The sequence below is a fragment of the Gopherus flavomarginatus genome, chromosome 19 (assembly GCF_025201925.1).
Source record: "Gopherus flavomarginatus isolate rGopFla2 chromosome 19, rGopFla2.mat.asm, whole genome shotgun sequence".
NCBI lineage: Eukaryota > Metazoa > Chordata > Testudines > Testudinidae > Gopherus > Gopherus flavomarginatus.
The window spans coordinates 5,688,117-5,706,505 of record NC_066635.1 but is presented as its reverse complement, the minus strand read 5'-3'; the positions used below and the strand labels follow the sequence as shown (position 1 = coordinate 5,706,505).

The 18,389-nt window shown below is 45.8% G+C and overlaps 1 protein-coding gene across 3 annotated transcripts in view; it reads right to left on the bottom strand.

The window, feature by feature from the left end:
• Positions 1 to 18,389, bottom strand: part of AP2B1 (adaptor related protein complex 2 subunit beta 1) — a 98,036-nt gene that overhangs the window by 55,379 nt on the left and 24,268 nt on the right. For all 3 annotated transcript variants that reach the window (XM_050928918.1, XM_050928920.1, XM_050928921.1), the window contains exons 6-12: positions 13,781 to 13,971; positions 12,170 to 12,391; positions 11,236 to 11,356; positions 8,931 to 9,026; positions 4,408 to 4,523; positions 3,188 to 3,353; positions 1,272 to 1,370 (exon numbers count right to left, since the gene is read on the bottom strand). In XM_050928918.1, the coding sequence (XP_050784875.1) occupies positions 1,272 to 1,370; positions 3,188 to 3,353; positions 4,408 to 4,523; positions 8,931 to 9,026; positions 11,236 to 11,356; positions 12,170 to 12,391; positions 13,781 to 13,971 (1,011 nt within the window). The remainder of the gene's footprint in view (positions 1 to 1,271; positions 1,371 to 3,187; positions 3,354 to 4,407; positions 4,524 to 8,930; positions 9,027 to 11,235; positions 11,357 to 12,169; positions 12,392 to 13,780; positions 13,972 to 18,389) is intronic.

Below are 18,389 nucleotides of genomic sequence, written 5' to 3'. Positions count from 1 at the left end.
TCAGAACTTTCTCCAGCATGCAGTGGGCAAGTGTCCATTTGTAATGAGATTGAGCTGGCTAAACACATTCCACTTGCAATGATCTAGAAGTAATCTCAGGTCTTCAGAGGTCAATTGCTAATGAATCTCTAACTTTGGCACCCATCTCTCCTGGTGAGCTGCTCAGCTTGATGATGGACTTTTTTTTTTTTTAAAACCCTCTTGATCTCAACAAGAGATATTGATTTATCCTATATATGTAGTCACCTGCTTAAGGTCAAACAAGACCCTTATGAGGGTAGATGAAGGAGGGAGCTTGAGGGGAAGATCACTTGCTCCAGACTCCCTTTAAATACATTCAGACTCAAGTCAGAATGCTTCTTCCAAAGCAGCTTTTCCACTGCAAACAGAACTGTGGGGTTTGAACCAGAATGGGGGGAGACTAGATTTTCCTCTCCACTTTCCTTTCCTACCCTGCCCATGAGAGACATGAAAAGACCAACGATATCTTCTAACCCGAGAAATGTGCCCATTCTTTCACGCTAAAGTGAAAACCAGGGATCTCTACCTAGGAATCAGAGCTTAGAACACCATCACACCTAACAATGCCTTGTTATTCATATGAAAATACAATAAAACCAGACTGACTCCAGGTTTGTGAAAAACAAGTAGCCTATTATGACCCTATGGTGCCTTTTATGTGTTTTGTGACTCAGCAGAGTAGGTTTTGGGATCTGGGATATTAGCCCATCATTCAAACCGCCACCACAATTAGCACATTTGTGAACAGTCTGGGACAAAAAGAAATCTTCATTCTTGTGGGTTCAGAACTTGGCTTAGTTTCTGCTGTAGCATCCATTAGTGAGGAAGGGTTTGCCCCTGTCCCATCTCTCCCTGCTCTTCCACTCAGTGTATGATTTTAGCCACAAACCATTTTCCTCGAGGAGGAAATTCTTTGAATTCTTACAGAACTCTCCCATCCTGTGCCTTACTTGCTAGTGAAGAAAAAACATTAAGGCAGAAGTGAGGGCTGAGAAAGAATTAGGTAGCAGCTGAATAAGCATAAGAGAACTGATGCAGAGTGCTTTGCAAACTGGGTTACTGTAGATCAAAGCCCTCTTCCCTGAACGGGGCGAAATCAGGTGTGCACGATGACATCCTTGTCTCGTGCCTCCTGGTGCATAAGATTGCCCCGGCACTGCCAAACTGGCACAGCATCAAACTGCCTGCAACCACGGTGCACACACCGCATGGCTTACCAGCACCTCGTCTCACTCAATAGCTTGGCTTACCTGCGTGGCCAGGCTCAGGACCTGCTGAACCAGCTCCTGCGTTTCTGAGGGCTTCTTTAAGAACAACTTCACTATAGCAGTCAGCAGGGTGAGTTGCACCTAAGATAAAGCAGGGACACAGCAAAGAGATTCAATGAACTACACTGGCATCAGTGCTGCCTCGGATACACAACATTAGCTGCAGCATGGGGGTTAGTGCATAGCTACTGGAGTCCCTTGTTGCATACCAAGACTGTGGATGCTAATTATAGTGTTTTAATGCCATGGCCAGCAACAAGCAACTGCTAATAATAAAACAAACAACATGCAAATATGGGTGTTGCCTTCCCATGAAGCATGTTAGGGTCTTACCCAATGGGTTAGCAACTTGTCCTTTGTAAGTCCATGTCACAAACCATGTATTCATTTCACCAGCCACGTGAAACATGCTGTCAGGGCAGCAGTGATCCCAGTGCAGACTACCCTATAGTTTACACCAGCACAATCTCTTAGTACCATGTGTGACAGGGTCAGGCCAGAGGGCAGAGTGATAGAAGGTAGATATATTAGCCCCAGATTAAGCAGTAAGATAACGGGCTGTTCCAGAACAATCAGGAAGTTGCTAGAACCAATTAGGACAGGCAGGCTAATCAGGGCACCTGGTTTAAAAAGGACCTCACTTCAGTTAATGAGGTGCATGCGAGGAGCTGGGAGCGAGTAGGCGTACTGTTGGAGGACTGAGGAATACAAATGCTATCTGGCATCAGGAGGAAGGTCCTGTGATGAGGATAAAGAAGGTGTTGGGAGGAGGCCATGGGGAAGCAGTCCAGGGAGTTGTAGCTGTCAGGTAGCTGTTACAGGAGGCACTCTAGACAGCTGCAGTCCACAGGGCCCTGGGCTGGAACCTGGAGTAGAGGGCGGACCTGGGTTACCCCCATCCCCCCAACTCCCTATTGGATACAAGAGGCGTTGACCTGGACTGTGGGTCCCACCAGAGGGGAAGGTCTCTGGCCTGCCCCCCAACCCACTAGGTGGATCAGCAGAGACTGCGGGGATTGTTCTCCTCCCTTTCCCCGTGCTGGCCAGCGATGAGGTTTGCTGAGTGAACGGCAGGTTTGAGCCACTGACAAAAGCGGCCAAACTGAGGGCTGCCGTAATCTCTGAGGTGAGCAAATCCATCAATAGGCGCAGGACCCATTAAGGCAGAGGAGGAACTTTGTCACATATGGCAAACAGGGCAGTTATTTTAAGACCTATTGGGCATTAGGCTTCTCCTCTGCCCAGAGCAAAATCCACCTATCTGATGCACTGATCAATATTCCAGGAAGAAGCAAAACAGACCTTTTAAATCATCCTCCAGAAAGCCAAGAAGCCTCAGAATTAGGGTACCCCAGGTTGTTTAAACGTAACATATAGGGCTGGTTGAAAATTTTCCACCAAAATTGTATGATGGAAAATTGGGTTTTTGGCTGACAAAGTGTCCCTTCAAAAAGTGTCTTCTTTCCACAGAAAGGTTTGATTTTTGTCACAAAACCAACTTTAAAAAAGTGAAATAGGCTGATTTGAAGATGCTGCTGTAGTGTCTCATGGGAGTTGTAGTTTGGTTGCCTAATGTCCCCATTCTCCTCTATGGGCTGCACTCAGTGGCCAGACTATATCTCCCATTTTGCACCAGAGGAGGGGACATGGGGACATGATGGTAGATGCAGTCAGACAAGAGATGAGAATGGGAGCATGGGACACCCAAACTACACTTCCCGTGAGGCACAGCATCAGCATTCCCAAATCAAAGTGTTTTGGTTTTTGAATTTTAGCCAAAAATATCAGTTTTCTGTGCGGGGGAAAACATTTTCCAACCAGCTCTACCAACCCAATGGTCTGCCACTCGTAAACACTGCACAAGAACCTGAGAGATGGGGCAGTGAGCACAGTTTTACCTGGGTGCTTTCATCATGGAAACCCTCCAAAAAGCTCTCCAGCAGCTCATCCGCATTGTCAATTCTCTCTGCATATTCACCCACTATCCAGATCATGGCGGCTCTGGCATCTGGCTCATCCAGGGAGTCGAGGTTCTCGCATAATGTGGCAATGATGCTCTCATACCTGATTTACCAGAGCACAGTCATTATCAAGGTCAAATCAAAGCACTGTGTAACTGTATTCAACTCACATCGACCTGTTAACGGCGAAGCACCCTGACCCAAACCAAAATGACTTACATTTTTACGATCCACAAGAGATGCATAACAAGGAGATTAATTACCTCCTGAGAGTATTCCTACACACTCCCCTTTCAGAGAGTGTGTCAAAGGAGGTAGATTTCAAGGGCTCCACAAAATCTTTGTAATTTTTTTCCCTCTTTGTAGCAAAACTGTGCAAGGGAGAAACTCCAGGCACAGAGTTGCCTTCATTTCGCTCTTAAAAAAAGGGATCTTTGATTCAACAGTTCAAATCAGCTGAATCACTTCCCTTGAGTCTGTATCAGATCCTGCATTTTCACTGGCAGCTCTTCCTGGCTGGAAATTCTCATCTGTGTATGATGAACCCCCAGCCCCTAATGAGTTAGCTGGGGCATAGGCCATTGGCATGTGATCCTAGGTTTAATATTCTGTAAGTGCTTTCCCACACTCTGCTGATCATCCTGATGGCGCGGAGGGCATCTACCCTGGCACTGACAACTGGACCTGGCATAGAAACTTGAGGAGGTTAATCATTAGTACCAACTTATCCTGGAGACTCAGCTGAAAGTTACTGATGCATTATGCCCTAGCTGAATGGACAAGAGCCCCTCACACACAAGAGCTAGAAGGGGGTACTGGCCCACCCTGTGATAACGCTAAGTGGTAGGAAAGCTGATAAGCATTTCATTCAGTACCTCTGCCTGGAATCTCTTAAAGTGAAATGTGTTTATGAGCCTCTTACCAGTGCCAGTCATCCTGCCCATACACCAATAGTGAAATCAGACAGCAATCTGTTTACAATCCAATATTAGAGTCCCTTTGTACCAGAGTCCGAATGGGTGCTGCTGTTCAGAGGGATGGGGACCACATGCATGAAAATCAGTTATACTAACAATATGAGCTGCTAGCTAGGCTGCGCCAAGCAAAACGTAGGTTGTTTTCCATTATGACATTACACCTGCAGTACTTGCACATACTTGTTGGGATACTTGCGGAAGATGTCCCTGATGACAACAATGGCCTCTTGGACAACGTAGTTGACCTTGGTTTGGATGAGGTCCAGCAGGGTGCTCACGCAGCGCTCTGCGGATTGCTGAGGAGAGGAGAGACGCGGCACAGTCAGACGACAGCTGCAGTTCAGACAAGCCAAAGAAACTGGACAGCCTGTGGTGCACTTCCGCCCAGCACACTGCATGTAACTGGCGTGCAATGCACCAGGAACAGGGGCAAGACAATGGGGCTGTACTTTAGCTATTCTCACAAGCAAAGGATGGTAACCAGTTCAGAACATGTGTATGGACTTCCGGAGCACGCTCCATATGCTGATCCATGCCTATATATCACAGGGAATTCAGCGCTTTACTCAATAGAAATATCAGTTCTTTGACCCAAGCTCTTGCCAAAGGACAAAGTCATGGCTGAAATGATTCTGTACCAGCAGGTGGTTGATGCTGCATACAGGCAGAAGTTATATTAATAGATACTATCTGCAGAGATACTTATGCCATCCCCTTGCTGGCTAATATATAGAACAGACTACTACGTATGCACTGCAGGAGTTGCTTATCACTGTTCAGACATGAGTGGGGTGCTTGGACAGGGGCTGGCAGAAGGTGAGGGTGTGCTGTGCATGTGTTGGCGGGGAGGGGAGAGAAGAAGTAAAAAGCCATCGCTAGGGCTGGGTTAGTAGCACAAAGCAAACCCTTCAAGGGCAGTGACAGACCCAGGACTGGAAAGAGTTTGCTGGACCCTACTGAAGATTAGCTATTGCCAGTGCATCTTACTCAATAACTAGCTTCAAACCCCAGACTCAGACTCCATAAAAGGGGTAAGAACTGGCCCCTAGAATGCTCTCTGTGCCATACGGAGACCCTGGAAACTAGAGCTGTATTCATTATGAGACAGGAGATAATGGGATACCATGAAGTAGGATGCCACAAAAGAGCTAAGTGGCTCAGACACCAGAGGGCCTGAAATGAGGATAGCCAACTGGGCGCTAGTGGAGTGCATGTGATGCCTCATTACACAGCAGGTGATTAATGTGAGGAACAGATTGCTCAAGACAGTACATAAGCAGCCCCCATAAATATACTCATAAAGCATTCAGTATAGGGTACAAGCAGTACTTACGCAAGTGGATTTGCGATTTGAGTGAGCTACACAATGTCAGAGCACTGGGGGAGGGTGGAAGAGGAACAAAAGGGGATTAAACTGGAAGAGCAGTTTGACAATGGGCATAAATCTCTAAAACAAACCTCAGCCTGACCTAAAGCCCTGACTTGGGCAAAGCAGAGAATGAGTCTCACCCATGCCATTTGCCTCATTCCATCTCTGCAGGCTTGCCCTGAAAGCAGAAGACCTAGAAATTCCCAGTGACAGATACATGCTGAATACAAATCTCCTCTGTTCACCACATTAGGTCTCCTCATTATTGCTCGATATGTACCACATTATTAAGATGGCAGGGGAAAAGCAATCTGAATTCTTGTAATTTAAAGGTGTCTGCCTTGATTACAGGCTGCTCCGATCTCTTCTCTCACTTGACAAAACATCATTTGAGGCCTGTCAACCAGAAGAGTTTCAGTGCAACCAATTTACAAAATCTCATGCAGGCAGACCTGTGGGCTGTCTCTTCAGCACAAGGCAGTGGTTGGGGATCTCAGCAAGGTCCCAGGCCAAATACCATCTCTGCCAGCCAAGTTGCTGTGCAGGATTGGGCTATTCCCCCTCGCCTGCATTGCCTGCCGGTGGATGTGAGGAAGTTCCAAAGCTTCACTCTCTGGGAACAAAGACTTCTTCTATTTTTTACTATATGATCTTAAAGAGACATGGGTCAGATTTGGGAAGTTCGTCATTGTCCAAGTGCTGAGAAACGCAAACAGTTAACAGGAAAAGCACGTTAATGTTTGTAATTCTTTCCCGTTGAACGCTGAAGTGCAATCTGTTAAGCAGGGGACAACATTCATTGTTTAAATATGTGCAATTGATTTTTAGCATGAGCCTCCATTGAAAGGGAGCGGTCAGAAGGGGATTTGTTCACTGAAGCAGTCCTCAAATCCCCACGGCAAGATGCACTGCCCCTCCTGTGGCTGGTTAGCTATTTTTAAGATGGGCATTTCAGAGGTTCCTGCAGGTGGACACTTTATTAAAGGATGTATTTTTTTTTGTAAACTGGCCAGTTATAGGAGCCAGCACTAAAGCAGGCAGGGTTTTCACCTGGGGGGATACAAGTGAATAAAAAAGCCTGTGCTATATAGAAACCAAATGATACCCAGTACAATTCTGCAGAGCCCTACAAACTGCACAATACAGGCCCTATGACTGCAAGGTTTGTTAAAATGCTGCTGGTTCCTTAGATTGTACCAAACCCCACTAATAACATGACCCCATTCTCCCTGCCTCCCGCCGGTCCCTAGTGCCTGTTACGTTAGCTGCAGCTCTGCTACTTTCACGCTGTCTCTTCTTAGCCCTCTCTCGAGTTTACGCCTAGCGAAGCCTTTGCAGCCATGTTGAGGCTTCATTTGTACTCCTCTGATCACAGCCGTGGACGGCGTGCTTCCCTTTCGCCCTGCAGCTGAGACGCAAACCTCCAGACCCTGGCCAGATACAGCAACGGCTCTAAGTCTCGAGTCACAGTAGATACAAATTTATTCACAAGCCAACTCTTCTAGAGGAGACACAATTAGATGAAAGGCAGGATTCTTGAAGGCAGAGATGTGGTTCCCTGTGAACGCTCATTCATCATGAGCTCCCGCTGGCTGTGCCCTCTGTCAAAGGCAAATTTCTAAGTCATCAGAAACTTGAGCACTTGGATGGCTGAGGGAGTGCAGCGAGCCTTCCATTAGTCCCCATACACAGTGAAAACAGCCTGGAGTAAACTCTGGGGCACTGAGAACAGGTACTGATTAACCCAGAGATGAAAGCATCATTTTACACTGTAGCAGGCTGCATTGTACTTGCTACCTTTTACATTTGATTCTTGTTAGACGTAAACAGAACTATCAGTAAAAGCAACGTCATCAAAGGAAGGCTGCTAAAGCTAAAAGCAAGGTTTAACTCAGCCGACTAGGATACACGAGGCTATGGTTACATGGTAAAGGACTGCCACTGCAAATTAGCTGGCACGTCGTTAGCTTTTGCTCATGCATGGCAGTACCCAATGGGAGAGAGAGACTCCTATGGCATCCAGATACCTTGAGAATGTGCCGACATCCATTCAGTATCAAGGAGGGACACGTGGCCCAAATTCTAACCTGGAGGGATTCTAAAAAGCCTGGAGTGGACTAGTCAAGGATTTGGCTGAGAAGTCTACCCCCAAAACGTACTACCTCTAATTTGTCCAAACTGCCTACCAGCCTCAGCTCTTTCAATCTCAGATCTTCTTCTCTCACTATTGCAGTTTTGAGAGATGGAGGAGGAAACTCCATCGCAGGGACATGTATTTTTCTATCAGCACTGATCTGAGCCAGAAGAACCAGGGAACAGCAAGGCGGTGGGGATAAGAGGGCTGATCAAAGGCCATATATCCTGAACATGGATGAAGCAGTCTGAGGCCTTGTCTACATATAAACTTGCAACGGTTAGTCAAAGTGGTGAAAACCTGTGAGGATACTCTTGTTTCCATTTAAATCAGCCTCGTTTGGGAAATGAGACTGTTCACACAGCTTTTCCCACTGGCTTATCTAAACCACTAACTACAAACCTAATCTTATACTATAAGCCTTCACAGTGATAGCTGTCTAGCACCTTTCAGAAGAACGAGATTTGCTTTAAAAGTTAAATCAATACACCACCTTAATACTGTCATTTGTAGGTGGCTGTTGAACTGACAAGGGATCTTTTACACTGTTATTCTGGATAACTGCAAATGTTCATGGAAAGCCATTCACATGAGTCAGACTAACAGACATCCGAATAAAGCTCCACGTTTTACAGATCTTTAAAACTAGACAACTCGACAGTCATTTTGAGCGTGTTCCATTTTGCAACTGACTTCAACTCCAATGCTGAAAAAAATAAAAACAATCCCCAATACTTTTCGTAGGTCCTATTCAAATGAAACCAGGACACAAGCCACTCCTTGATTGCATTGAGTCCTCTGAATTCCTTATGCAACAAACAGGACCTCTCCTTTAAAGATCCAGCTCACAGCGACTATGGCATTCTTAGCTGGTGTAAACTGTCATCGCTCCACTGAAGCCAATGGCACTTTACATCGGACAAGGATCTGCCCACTACCCTTCCAGCAGGCTGGGATCTGAGAGAAAGAGGACAATCTTGTGGTTAAGGCACTGAGCTGGGACTCAGGAGATCAGAGTTCCACTCCAGACTCTGTCTCACACACACAAAACGTATGACATGGGGCAAGTGAATCTCAAAAATAGGGATAAGAAACCTTTCCTACCACACAAGGCTGAAGGGGAGAAATCCATTCAGATTTCTGAAGCGCTCAGACATTGTGGTGATGAATAAAGCCAATAAATCAATGTCGGCTACTTGCCTCGACCTTGATAGCACATCGTCCAATAGCTCGCACAGCCTTGCGGACAAAGTCGACATCCACCTCGGTAGCGTACTCCTTGAGTTCCGCCAGGACCTGTTGTGAAAAGCATCGAACAAAACACGAGTCATTTGAGTAACATTTCCATTTGCCCCTCCTCCATTTCTACCTAGCCACGCTGCTCAGGTACTGGAAAATTAAATGAAGCTACTGATCCCCAGAGAGCTTTAAATATTCTGGGCTCAGAGTGCTTAGTTGGGTTAATTTAAAATGTGCCCATCCATAGTTCTAGACACACGTACTATGTTAACGCTGTCCTTAAACACCAAAAGCAGCCGCTACATCAACCAACTTTTAGCGAAGAACCAGCTTGGAGGAGACAATCAGTCCAGCAGGGCCCAATGGGTACAACAGGAAAGAAAGTTAAGGGTTATTCTCAAACTGCCCATACCAAACTCTTGGCAACCCAACCAGCCATTTTGGACATTGGAGTCACTGCTTCTGTGGGGTCTATAAGGAGGTACAGGAAGGAATGGGAGGTAAGTAGTAAGGTCCTGGCTTATTCCCCAGTACGTAGAGTATTTTTTTTCTCCAGTGCTGCCAATCCCTTTATCTATTGGCTCTGAGAGCTCTGGGGGACACCAGCAATCCTGTATGGAGATTGCAGTACAGCTTGTTATGCAGACAAGATTGTTTCTTGAGACACAAAAGGTTGTATGTAAAATAAAGTCAACTTTACCCCTTGCCTTGACTGCTATGTAATATAGGGAAACCCTGCAAGAGTTCTCCCCAGGAATTGCCAGGATCTTACAAGACTCAGAAGGATCATTTGGTTTAGAAACAGTTCTGCCAAAATCAAACCTTCTGGTTATTTATTTTACTAGCCCTAGGGACATAGAAAGCTTTTTGTTCCCACAGCTCAGCCACTCCTGCTTAAGTCTCACATCGTTTTCCATATGTGACATCAGGGACCTGCCGTGGATTTTATTGTGATGTCACAAATGTAATTAGTGTTGCAAGTGAGAAACAAACAGCACGAAATGGGAAACTTGTTTGAAGAACCTGGGCTCACTGCTCTGACAGCGGAAGAGGGCCCTGAAGTGGGTGAGCAACAAGCGAATAAACACAGCAGAGGCAATGTGTGGGCAGAGCAGCTAATCTTTGCACCTTTATGAATGCAGTTTTTGTATTTCAGTGTATGATATTTTATATAAGCCTGCACACCACAACAAACAGTGGCGCCAATAGCTTAATGAGCAGCAGCATACGTAGAGCTGTACTTCTGCAAAGCGCTGTACCAACACCAGCTACGTCTCAAAACACCTCAGAGGCAAGTATCCCCATTTCACAAATGGGGAAACTGAGGAACAGATTAAGTATCTTGTCCCAGGTGGAAACAGAGTGGATCTGAGGGGGAGCAACGGGTTTACTCTCAGTAGCTTCCACTTTAAGCCATTACTGAGCTCTGTGATTGAGCTTTGCCTGCTTTATAAACGTGGCTTTCGAACCGGGAAGGGGACTTGAGTGTTCCAGGTTCTCAGCTTCTCCAGACTACTCTGCCTCTCTTGAAAATCAGCTGTATTATCTAGTAGAAGGCACTTCAAAATTCAGTGAGGAATCTGCAGACCAAAATCCAAGAGGAGAGCTACACATATCTATTCCTGGCAATTGGTTTTCCACGGATTTTCCATGTGCCCCACAAATCAGACATGGGGCTGCCTTGCTCCATCACTTCCCACAAAGTGCAACACAAACAGCTATTTTAAGATGCCACATTAAACAAGAATATTTAGTTATAAATGGAACAGGATGGCACAGCAGCAGCAACTGAAATCGCTCTGTGTTAACAAAGAAGGGCTAGTGCTTGAAACACACCCTAGGAGAGAAAGGATAGACCACGGTGGAATTTCAGATACTGAGATGACAGGACAGAAGCAGCATAGAATGGGAAGTCACAAGTTCTAACCTCGACCCTGCCAGCAACTCACATGCAAGTTACTTCAGCTCTGTTTGTTTCTGCAACTCCGGTCTGTAAAATGTATCCCCTACCTAACAAGTGTGTTGTGAGGTTTGTACAACTCTATTAACGTGTAAAGCACTAAGGAATTTCCAACCCCTCCATTAAGTAACAGCAGATCGTACACTGTGCCAGAGATAACACTGATTTGCTGCTGTTTATTGTACAACAGTTCAGAGAACACTTTTAGAGGTATTAATTTGTGCATAAATCTTCCCTAACGGCATTGCACTCTGGAGCTGGTATATACCATCTGTCAGGGATATGATCACAGCTGGAGTAACTGACCTGCGCAATGTTTGCCTGGGATGCCAGACGGATCATGATGTCCAGCTTCTCCAGTTTGACATAGATGGGGTCGTTGTACTTCACGAAGAATACCTTGATTTCTTGCTTCAAGATCTCAGGCCTGGGGAACACACACATACACACAACAGAATTGCACAGACTGGTAACTCAATGACTTTCCATTCAATAGCAATGACCTGATTTTTAGAACAACCGTAGCTTTTGCTAAGAACACAGTGGTATCGGCGCCTATCAGTGATTTGCACACAAGTATATTAGAACTGCATTTCAAATTAAAACACATCTTTCACCTCCAAGCCTTCTGATTTTTTATGCTGCTGGGTTCAAGCCGCTTTAACTCTGCCTACTTCCCCACCTACCCTCCACCCATACATAACACCCTCCCAACACATAATGCCACCTACTCAACCAGATTCTCTCCTTCAGTGGCTAGACACCTGTATCTACATACAGCCACTTTCCTTAAGTGTACCAGCTCCTGTGCCACACCCATCCCATGTTCTCAATATCATCAAGAGATCACAGTATTTAAACCTGCTGAGAAAATAAATGTTGGTCCCCTTTTCCCGGTTTAGATTCTTTGATGGACAGTCGAGGGAAGGCTCTTTTGTATCTCTATGGCAGGGAAAGGGAAGAAAAGGAATGCATGTCCCAAATCGTCTTCCCCAAGAAATCTTGGCTGGCTGAAGAAACACAACAGTGATGCTGGTAGAACCAATCAGCTGTAAAAACAGTCAATGACTCCAGTATCCAGTTCAAGGATACAGGAAACAGGACTAGTCAACAAACTCCTCAGAGCTAGAGGTTTGGTCCTCACAATTAGCACACCTGGACACACAGAAACTTCTGAATGGATTAACTCAGCCAGATCCCCTTTCACCACACCCAGCGAGAGTGGCACTCTGGCCTGTACCTTTTCTGCACAATTAAGTTGATGTTTCTCAGGGCAACATACTGAACTTCAGGCTCTCCAGACAGCAGCGTGACCAGCGGAGGGGCCAGTTTCTTCAGCAGCATGTTGTAATAGTCGGACTCTTTGGGTAGGAGCTCCAGGAACTTCATCAAGACTTTCACGGCAGAAAGCACCACGGCCGAGTTGGCATGAGACAGCCGGGGAGTCACCCGCTCACAGATACTAGAGACAGAAAAGACTATGGATTTTCAGATTATTTCTGAGTTTCTCCCATAAACTCTCAGCTGAACAGGGGGCCTCTCATGAACACAACAGGACCCAGGAACCCATGGTTGGCACGTAATCCCTTGCAATCAGATATCAGAAATGCCAACCGCCATATAAGGCAGTAACTGCATTTATATTCCATCCAGTTCCACGCCCTGACTTTTAGAGAATTCAAATATGAAGAGTGAGCAAGGCATGTTCAGAGCTGTTCAATAGGCAGCCCTATTCGGGATAAGCTAGGACAACACAGGCCTGGTGCTTGGAGAGCTCTGCAGGTTCCTAGAGCTGATTAAGAGCCTGTTTTCTGAAACAAGACAAGGAAATCTTAAAACATCAAGGATGAGGGGAAAACTCATCCTACAGATTTTTTTTTAGGGGATTATCTGTTCTGCATCAAAAATGCAGCACTGAAAAAAACCCAGCAAATTAAAGCAGGCTTGCGTAAATACATTAAGCTTGTGCCCTTTTAGCTTCTTTATGAAGGATACAGAAAGCAGAAGGCCATTTTTTTTTTTTAAACGGTGCTTTTTCCTTCTTGTTTTTCCCCTACTGTGCAGGATGTAGAGACTGGTCTTTCCTGGCTTTGGTGGAGGACCAGGGAAGGTCTAACACATGTTTGCTAGGACTTAACATCTTAACTGAAGGGCTTGGGTGGGGATAATGAATCTAACACAAGCTTTTCTTCTCAATGGAAGTCACTGAAGTTAAAGAGGGATCCCAAAAACAGTGAGTTTTAAACAGTGGCAGAAATCCCTTCCCAATTTTATCCCTCAGCTTTATCGTCAGTCCCATGATGCCATAACTTAGACTAATTTTCTTGGAACCATTGAATTTTCCAGCCTAGATAGAACCTGAAATAATGTGAGAAAACAAGCTGTTTTATACAAAGAAAACAAAAAAAATTCAGGACCCTCTTTACATACAAAGAGCAAAAAAAAAAGGGCACAGAGTCCAATTTTTTCTCTACGACTCCTTTAAGAGGCGTAGTCCTACCAGCTTCTGAGTTGTGCAAAGTGCATGCGCCAATTGCAATACCACCATTGGTTTGCTATGAAAAGTCTAGCCCTTTAAAGGAACCATGATGAGCTGAGAGGTGGGATCTGTGCAGCTTAGTAGCAGATCCCAATGGATTCTTATGTGTGCAACACCTGGAATATCAAACTCTCACGGCTTTTCAAGCTGTTTTATTTGAAGTCTATTTCTGCTATTCGAGGCCTGTATCATAGCCCATTGCAGCAAGCTCCCACCCTCAGACAGGTGATGGGACACTGTGGCGAATCCATCAGAACTTTTACTTCGGAAAGGCCACTAGCCACACATGAAGGTGTGAGCCAGCGCATGTACCTCTGAGCCTCACGGTCATCCTTGGGGTTGTAGTTAGACAGACAGTCCAGAATGAAGATCTGGCCCCATTCGGTGCATTCGTTCAGGGCCGTCAGCAGCTTGTTAATGTTCTGCGGGTTTAGATCCAGCAAGTTACTGTTGGGATGCGACTCGCTGATCTCTGACAAGGCAGCCACCGCATTAGCCACCACCTAGGAGAGGAAGGGAAGAGGAGAGGCATTCATGGTTAGCGTGTCACTCAGGACGCGAGGGATTAACTTGGCTGAGCACATGTTATGCAGCTGGGCCATGTCTGAGACTTTGCCTCGATATCATGGCCTATGGTCAGTAGCTGTCACCAAACCCTTCAGAGACCCATGTTAAGCCGACAGTGCAGTGGTAGCTCACAGGAGACCCGAAGTTTCAATGCAATCTTGCAAGTTGCTCTTCCTGGGCTGCCCAAAGTTAGAGTCCCTCCTAAAACACTCTGGGTATCTGAGGGAGGAAGGAGAGGGGGGAAAACTGCATTGCTGTTAGGAGACCACTGCAGATAAAGCATGAGACCAATAGGGGGCCACAACAGAGCAGATGGCGCAGAGAGCATCATGTCCACAGAGGACATGTAAAAGATGGGTGAGGTAGAGAGAGGCTAAAGGTGTGGCCTATCAGTGCTGTCCAAAGGAACGTGGCCTTTCTACAAGCACTGCCTTTTGCAATACTAATTCTGGGTATGCAGCCAAGAAAGATGTCAGCACACAGAGCACCAGTGGTGTGGGTCAGGTGGGCAAAATACCCCAGCAAGCTACAGGCTTCAAACATCTATTCAGATCGACAGGATCTTCCTGACCTTAACTTCGGTTGAGGCCAGCCTCTCTCGCTTCCAACGAGGAGAGATGTTTAACTTTGTTCTTTGTTGATCAGAGTTTGCCGCGTCCTTGTAATCCTCAGTCTGAGCTGTTTGGCTGGCACTAGAATGTCTACAAAACGTTCTTCCTATGTGAAAAGCACTTACTAAGAAATGAAAACTATCACATGGCAAGGATCTGCCGAGGAATGCCGTTTGAAAGGAGGCAACATGCAGATTTTGAAGCAGGTGATTCTCCCAACTGGCTGTCTAACAGACAAGAACCGTCCTTGATTACAAGTCCTTCCCACTACAATCATTTGTCTACCAAGTGCTGTACAGGATCTAGTTACTGAAAATATTGCAGTACATTACACGTGGTGGTAACCAAAACACATGCACAGACTTTTAGTAGCAGTGTTCATGTGGGACATTATTGCCTGGTGATTCACAGCCTGGCTTGCTGGGCAGTAACAAGCCCTTAGTTCCATGCTCAGATCACAAGACCTTCCCTCTCACATGTAATCTGGGAATTCAGGAGCTGTATATCCTAACCTGGCGTCATATGAAGATTCTTAATACAGAACAGCTACCCAATATATCAATAAAAAAGCTTCTGTCGCTGAAAATGCACATTGGGTGCTATGGAGCTGTAAGTCTGAGTTCAACACATAGAACTATCCAATAGCAAACTATATAAAACTCCGTAAACTGGAGATGATGCTGACCTTCCCATCAGGTGCTTTTGTAACACTGACGGGCCCGGTCATCAGCGGGTGGGATCAAACCTGGGACCTCTGGAGCTAAATGCATGAGCCTCACTGCATGAGCTAAAAGCCATATGGCTGTTAGCTATGGCTGTAGGGCAGATTCAATCTCTCTCTCGGTCTTGGTGTCACTAGATGGGACAGAACACCATACCCAGGAGGTGTGTGGGTTACACTTTGGGAACTACTGATGAAAAGTGCCATATAAGAGCTAAATATTTTCATTAGAGATATAAAAATGGAATACAATAATGCACATCATACACAGGGAAACCCACATCTAATGTTCATCTGCTAATTGTGTCCCCCAGGTTTCTAGTACTAAATTGTTTGACCTTTGGTTACAGAACCACCTCTATAAAAGTCTGCTGCTCCTCTGGATGGTTTCTTTAGGTCTCCCTGTACACTGCTCTGAAAAGGACATGAATATTGCAAATATTTTACAACACTGCGAAAATTTCACAAAGCATCAGTCACCAGTTGCTACAGAACCAGTGTTCCAGAACAATGACATACACATGCATGTACGTTTGCTATTTTGTATTTCAGCTCTAGACGCCATAATGCTGAGTGCTTTAAAAAAAAAAAAAAAACCCTACAGATTGATTTCCTTAGTTGAGTGATTCTTCCATCGCTAACCAAGAGAGGCTCCTCCATGCTGACTGACAGTTGCCAATGCCACTCTGATCTAACCAACAGCCTCGTAGGATTCCCTGCTCAATCATGACACTAGCTCATTTATTTATACATCCCAAACCATGCACCCCCCAATGGCATGAAGTAAGACTCCTGCCCTGTTTCAGGACTTACCCTTCCATGATAAATCACACGGCACAACAAGGACTAATGCTGGGCCTGGGTCAGATTTGATACCTACCCCCAAAGTATCTTGGGGGCTTCAGTCTCTGCTTTACCAATCCCAGACAAAACCCCTGGCATGAATCACTATCACAAACTGGCTGATTTCACCTCTCACCTGGCTTTTGGTAAATGTCACATTTAAATACCATTCAAAGGCAGTTGTAGCAAGTGTAGTTTATAACACAGTCTGGCTGAACAGTGATAATTCTGCATTTAGGCTAGGATTCTCCCACGGAGTTGGGCACTCAAATGAAGTTTCAGTGGGATCTGGACACTTAAATCACTGAGATGCCTTCAAAAATCCCATGCTGGAGGCTATTACAATGTATTTAACATTATAAACATATATGATGCATTACAGTGCTAGTGAGAAACATTCTCTGTAGCTAAACTAACAGGCTCCACCAGGCCCTGGAGAAATCTGCATTAAGCAGCTGTGCTGCGTTTGTGAATGATCCCTTCTGGCAGCTCAGCCACACAGCTCAATGCAAATGGCAGAGTGAAATATATTAACAAGGGAGCAGGAGGTGGCTGGGTGGGAAGAGAGTGGGTCTTTCTCTACTAACCTCCATGGAAAGGGGCAGGAGTGGAGGTAAACCAGGAGGGGAGACAGGATGCTCACCAGAATGAGCAATCAGATTACTTTGTTATTATCTAAGGCTAATTGGAAATTAAACCAAGTGTGTAATGCAGCTAATGAAGTGTAATGTTCTGCTGCTTAAAACAGGAATCTTCCACTTACTAGCCCATTAAAACGAGGAAGAAAACTGAGAAAAGCAGGTGAACAGATTAAGGAGCCCCAGAGAGATGTGGCTGGTGGGTTTATATGCAGAGTGAAGCAACTAATGCTCACTAAGGAGGCTGTCCTCAAAGCCCGGCTCCCGCACCCCACTCTGATCTTGGATGTACAGCAGCCTCTCCCCACATGATACTTCCCAGGATGGAGGGAGCTGTTGGCATTTTCAAGCTGCGTATGGGGCATATACAGTGCGTTTGTTTCATTACAGAGACACCCAGCTGGGAGGCTATGGGCATTTGCACGGACACGTATCTGAAAGATCATTCCTACAGCCTCAGATGCAATTTGACTTTTCGGTTGGGAGATGGGGGAAGCAGCCTTTCAGTATCAGAGCAAGCGTACAGATCCTTGGAGAATAAGATCCACGGTATTTACACTAGAGTGGCTTTAGCACCAACACCACACTCACAGGTGCTTTAGGATCTTCTGCTCACACTCAGTCGAGCAACAACTCACCTCAACATTGCAATTTGCCTCCCGCACAACAGTTTAAGATATGTTCAAGTTAAATGACGCAAGTGGCCGAACCAGATAGCTCAGATTAGGGCCACAGGGCCCTTTATCCAGTTTATTTATGTGATGGGCGCAGGTCACCTCTAGCTAAATGCCAAGTACTGTCCCTGCTGGGTGAATGGAACAGGCACTGCCCCGGTCTGCGCACAGGATTGAAAACTAGTAAGTCCCAAGCTCCAACCTTAACAATGACACAGATTCCCTCTGGAGCATCGGGGAAGTCACGGTCCTCCACTTCCTTTTTCCCTTCAGAGGTATGGGTGCATGAATGCCTGACCTGCTCGGGGGTTAAGTGCTATATAAGTGATCAGTATTTAATCCAGTCCTGAAAATGGCTTTCCACTTTTTCTTTTTAAACCATTAAATATCCTCTAACTTGCTCTTTATGGCAATAGAATTGGTTTTTTGGGTGGAGAATTGGGGGGAGAAAGAAAAATGATGCTGGATTTCAGCAGGCATGCCGGAGCACACGTCTTTTGTGCGGTGGGATGGGTTTTAGGGGAGAGAAGGAAGAGGTCCCTAGATTTCAGCAGGCATACTGGAGCACACTTATTTTTTAAAGTCTTTCCCCTTTCCTCCAGGCAGCGCTAGCCTGCTGCTTTTTGTCAAACTAAAAGATCCTGCTCCTTCTCATCTCCCTCTGGGGAATGAGGGGGCTTTGGCAGCGGAATGAGAAGCAAGATTCGCTCTAGCTTTAAACTCTGCTTGATGAACTGCTCTTTGCAGGCAGCAGAGAAACTAGCTGGGGACGCACACGCCGACCTCAACACTGTGAACTGTTTGCTTCTCTGGCGTGGCTGTGAGCACATCGTGCAGGGAACACAGAGCTCTGCTAGACTGCTGGGG